Genomic DNA, 2223 nt, shown 5'->3' with positions numbered 1-2223 from the left:
GGGAGAAGATCCACATAAAAGTATGGAGCAAAAGGAGAAGAATTAGTTTCAGATGAAAAGTTGTATGTATTTACTTTTTCCTTACTCATAAATAATTTGATTAACTTTGTCTACCTAAAGCTAATGTTATACTTATTTTAGTTCTTGATGCAGGAATTGTTGGATGATGTGGACATAAATGTAAATGACGTGGTCCAGAACGGGAGAATGAAGGAGAAGTGCCATCTCATCAAATTCCAGAATGCAGTGGGAGGTGCCTTATTTACTAGCCCATCATCTCATCTCTCATACTACTTGTAACACACATACACATACATATAATTAATTTTTTTTTTACATAACTTGTGAGTTAGTTTAATCAATATAGATACATAAGACAATAAATTAAAGGAAATTAATAATAGATGATAAAAAGACAAAAATTAGTCTTAGTTGAAAGTGGGAAGCATGTGAGGTATCAAGTGCAGCAGTAGTAGATATATAGGTTGGCGCATTAGAAAGATGTTGGAGTTGTGTTTTTGTTGGGGAAGTAGATATATTTACGGATGCGTTGGTACGGTGACACAAGCTAATACTTGAATCATCCTCCAATCCATCAATGTAACATAGTCCTTTGTTATTCTCAAGCCTAAGCTTTCTTCTCATCCTCCAAATAGTTTCTCTCCCAAACGGAATCGCTCCAGTTAGTTGATTGTCATTTAATCTCAACTCAGTAAGATGCTTCAACTCCTTCAACTTTGTTGGAATTGTACCCTGTAATTGATTTCCGTCAAGATAAATCACACGAACATTTGGTAACTCTCCCAATGACTCCGGTATCTCACCCTGTAACTTCATGTTCGATAAAACTAATGTTGTTAAACTCTTCATTCCTTCAAAGTAATCGCTAGGAATAACTGTATTTAATGGATTCCCTCTCAGGATCAATACTTGGAGAGAATTCATATTTCTCATAGATGATGCAAGTGGTAGTGCTGTCAGACGATTGTAGCTTAAATCCATCAGGATCAGGTTTTTAAGACCCTCAATTGAATCGGGCATTACCCCCGACAGACGGTTTCGACTAAAATCTATTTTCATTAAACTACTGCATCTCCCTAGGGTAGATGGAATTGAACCCATTAGCCAATTTCCACTTAAGTCTACAACATTCAAATTTGGAAGTATTAAACCGGGTACTGAACCACTTAATTTATTCCCACTCAAATCTAAGGATTTCAAACCAGTGATTCTACCCAGGGAATATGGAATTGAATCAATGAGATTATTTTTGTGCAGATCAAGGACTTTCAAATGGGTAAGATTGCCTACTTCAGTAGGAATGGAGCCCACATGTCCATTTTCTCTAAGAACCAGAGTCTGCAAACTAGACCCTAACCCACCCAGAAACTTTGGTATTGGCTGTGGATTATAACTAAAACAGCGGTAAAAAAATAGGGTCTTAATATGAGGAAGCTTGGTAATGGATTGGGAGAGATAAGAGCGGAGTGGATGGCAAATTGGGAATGCTGTGTCGTCGGACAAGGCTCCGAATGATAATGACACGACGTGGTAGACATTGTCTTTGTCCGGCATGCACTCAATGCCGTGCCATCTGCCACGACAGACATCGGGAATGTCGGTGGCCCAATCGTTTCCGGTTGCCCGCATGATGTCGTAGACGGCTTCTTGCTCGACGGGGTCAGTTCGAGCGCTGTCATTACTACCCATAGAGAATTCGGTTTGTGGGCCGTCGATGAGAGAGCCTGAATCGGACATGATGAAGGTGAACGGCTGAACAAATTCAAATGACGAAAAAGAGATGAAATTGATGAGGATGAATAATTGTGGGAAGACCATTTTCAGAAATGAGAATGGAATCGTAGTTTGGCTTAGGCGTTGGCTCTGGGAAGGTTTTATGTTATAGTACTCACAGACAAGAGAGGTCGGTGGATGTCTTTATTGCTTCACGGGAAATGAGCGGAGTTCATCACTACCAAAAGCACATATATCTGAAATTATTTTTATTTTATTTATTTTAAAATTATTTTTATTTTATTATAATTAGTATTATGTATATCACTTAGTCAATAAATATAAATAAAAATTATATTTAACTAAAATATATTTTTTTTAATTTTCCAAAAAAGTCCATATGTATATATATGTCTCTGAAATTAGATGATTAACCAAACCAATGTATGTATTTAAATTAATGAGGTTTTTTTCTCAAATTTTCTTATA

At 36.8% G+C, this 2223-nt stretch overlaps 1 protein-coding gene across 1 annotated transcript; it reads right to left on the bottom strand.

The window, feature by feature from the left end:
- Window positions 1–318: 318 nt before the first annotated feature.
- On the bottom strand, window positions 319–2009 carry TMM (Leucine-rich repeat (LRR) family protein). Its single transcript, XM_022054812.2, has one exon. The coding sequence runs from the start codon at window positions 1837–1839 to the stop codon at window positions 385–387; it is 1455 nt and encodes a 484-aa protein (XP_021910504.2). The 5' UTR covers window positions 1840–2009; the 3' UTR covers window positions 319–384.
- Between the last annotated feature and the right edge of the window lie 214 nt (window positions 2010–2223).

Source organism: Carica papaya, chromosome 8 (assembly GCF_054855325.1).
Source record: "Carica papaya isolate Zhongbai chromosome 8, ASM5485532v1, whole genome shotgun sequence".
Taxonomy (NCBI): Eukaryota; Viridiplantae; Streptophyta; class Magnoliopsida; order Brassicales; family Caricaceae; genus Carica; species Carica papaya.
Note: the sequence above shows the minus strand (reverse complement) of the source record. Positions and strands in the feature narration are given on the sequence as shown.

Bases quoted from the DNA above. Each gene is read 5' to 3' on its own strand.
- TMM (XM_022054812.2), bottom strand. From the start codon at position 1,839: ATGGTCTTCCCACAATTATTCATCCTCATCAATTTCATCTCTTTTTCG.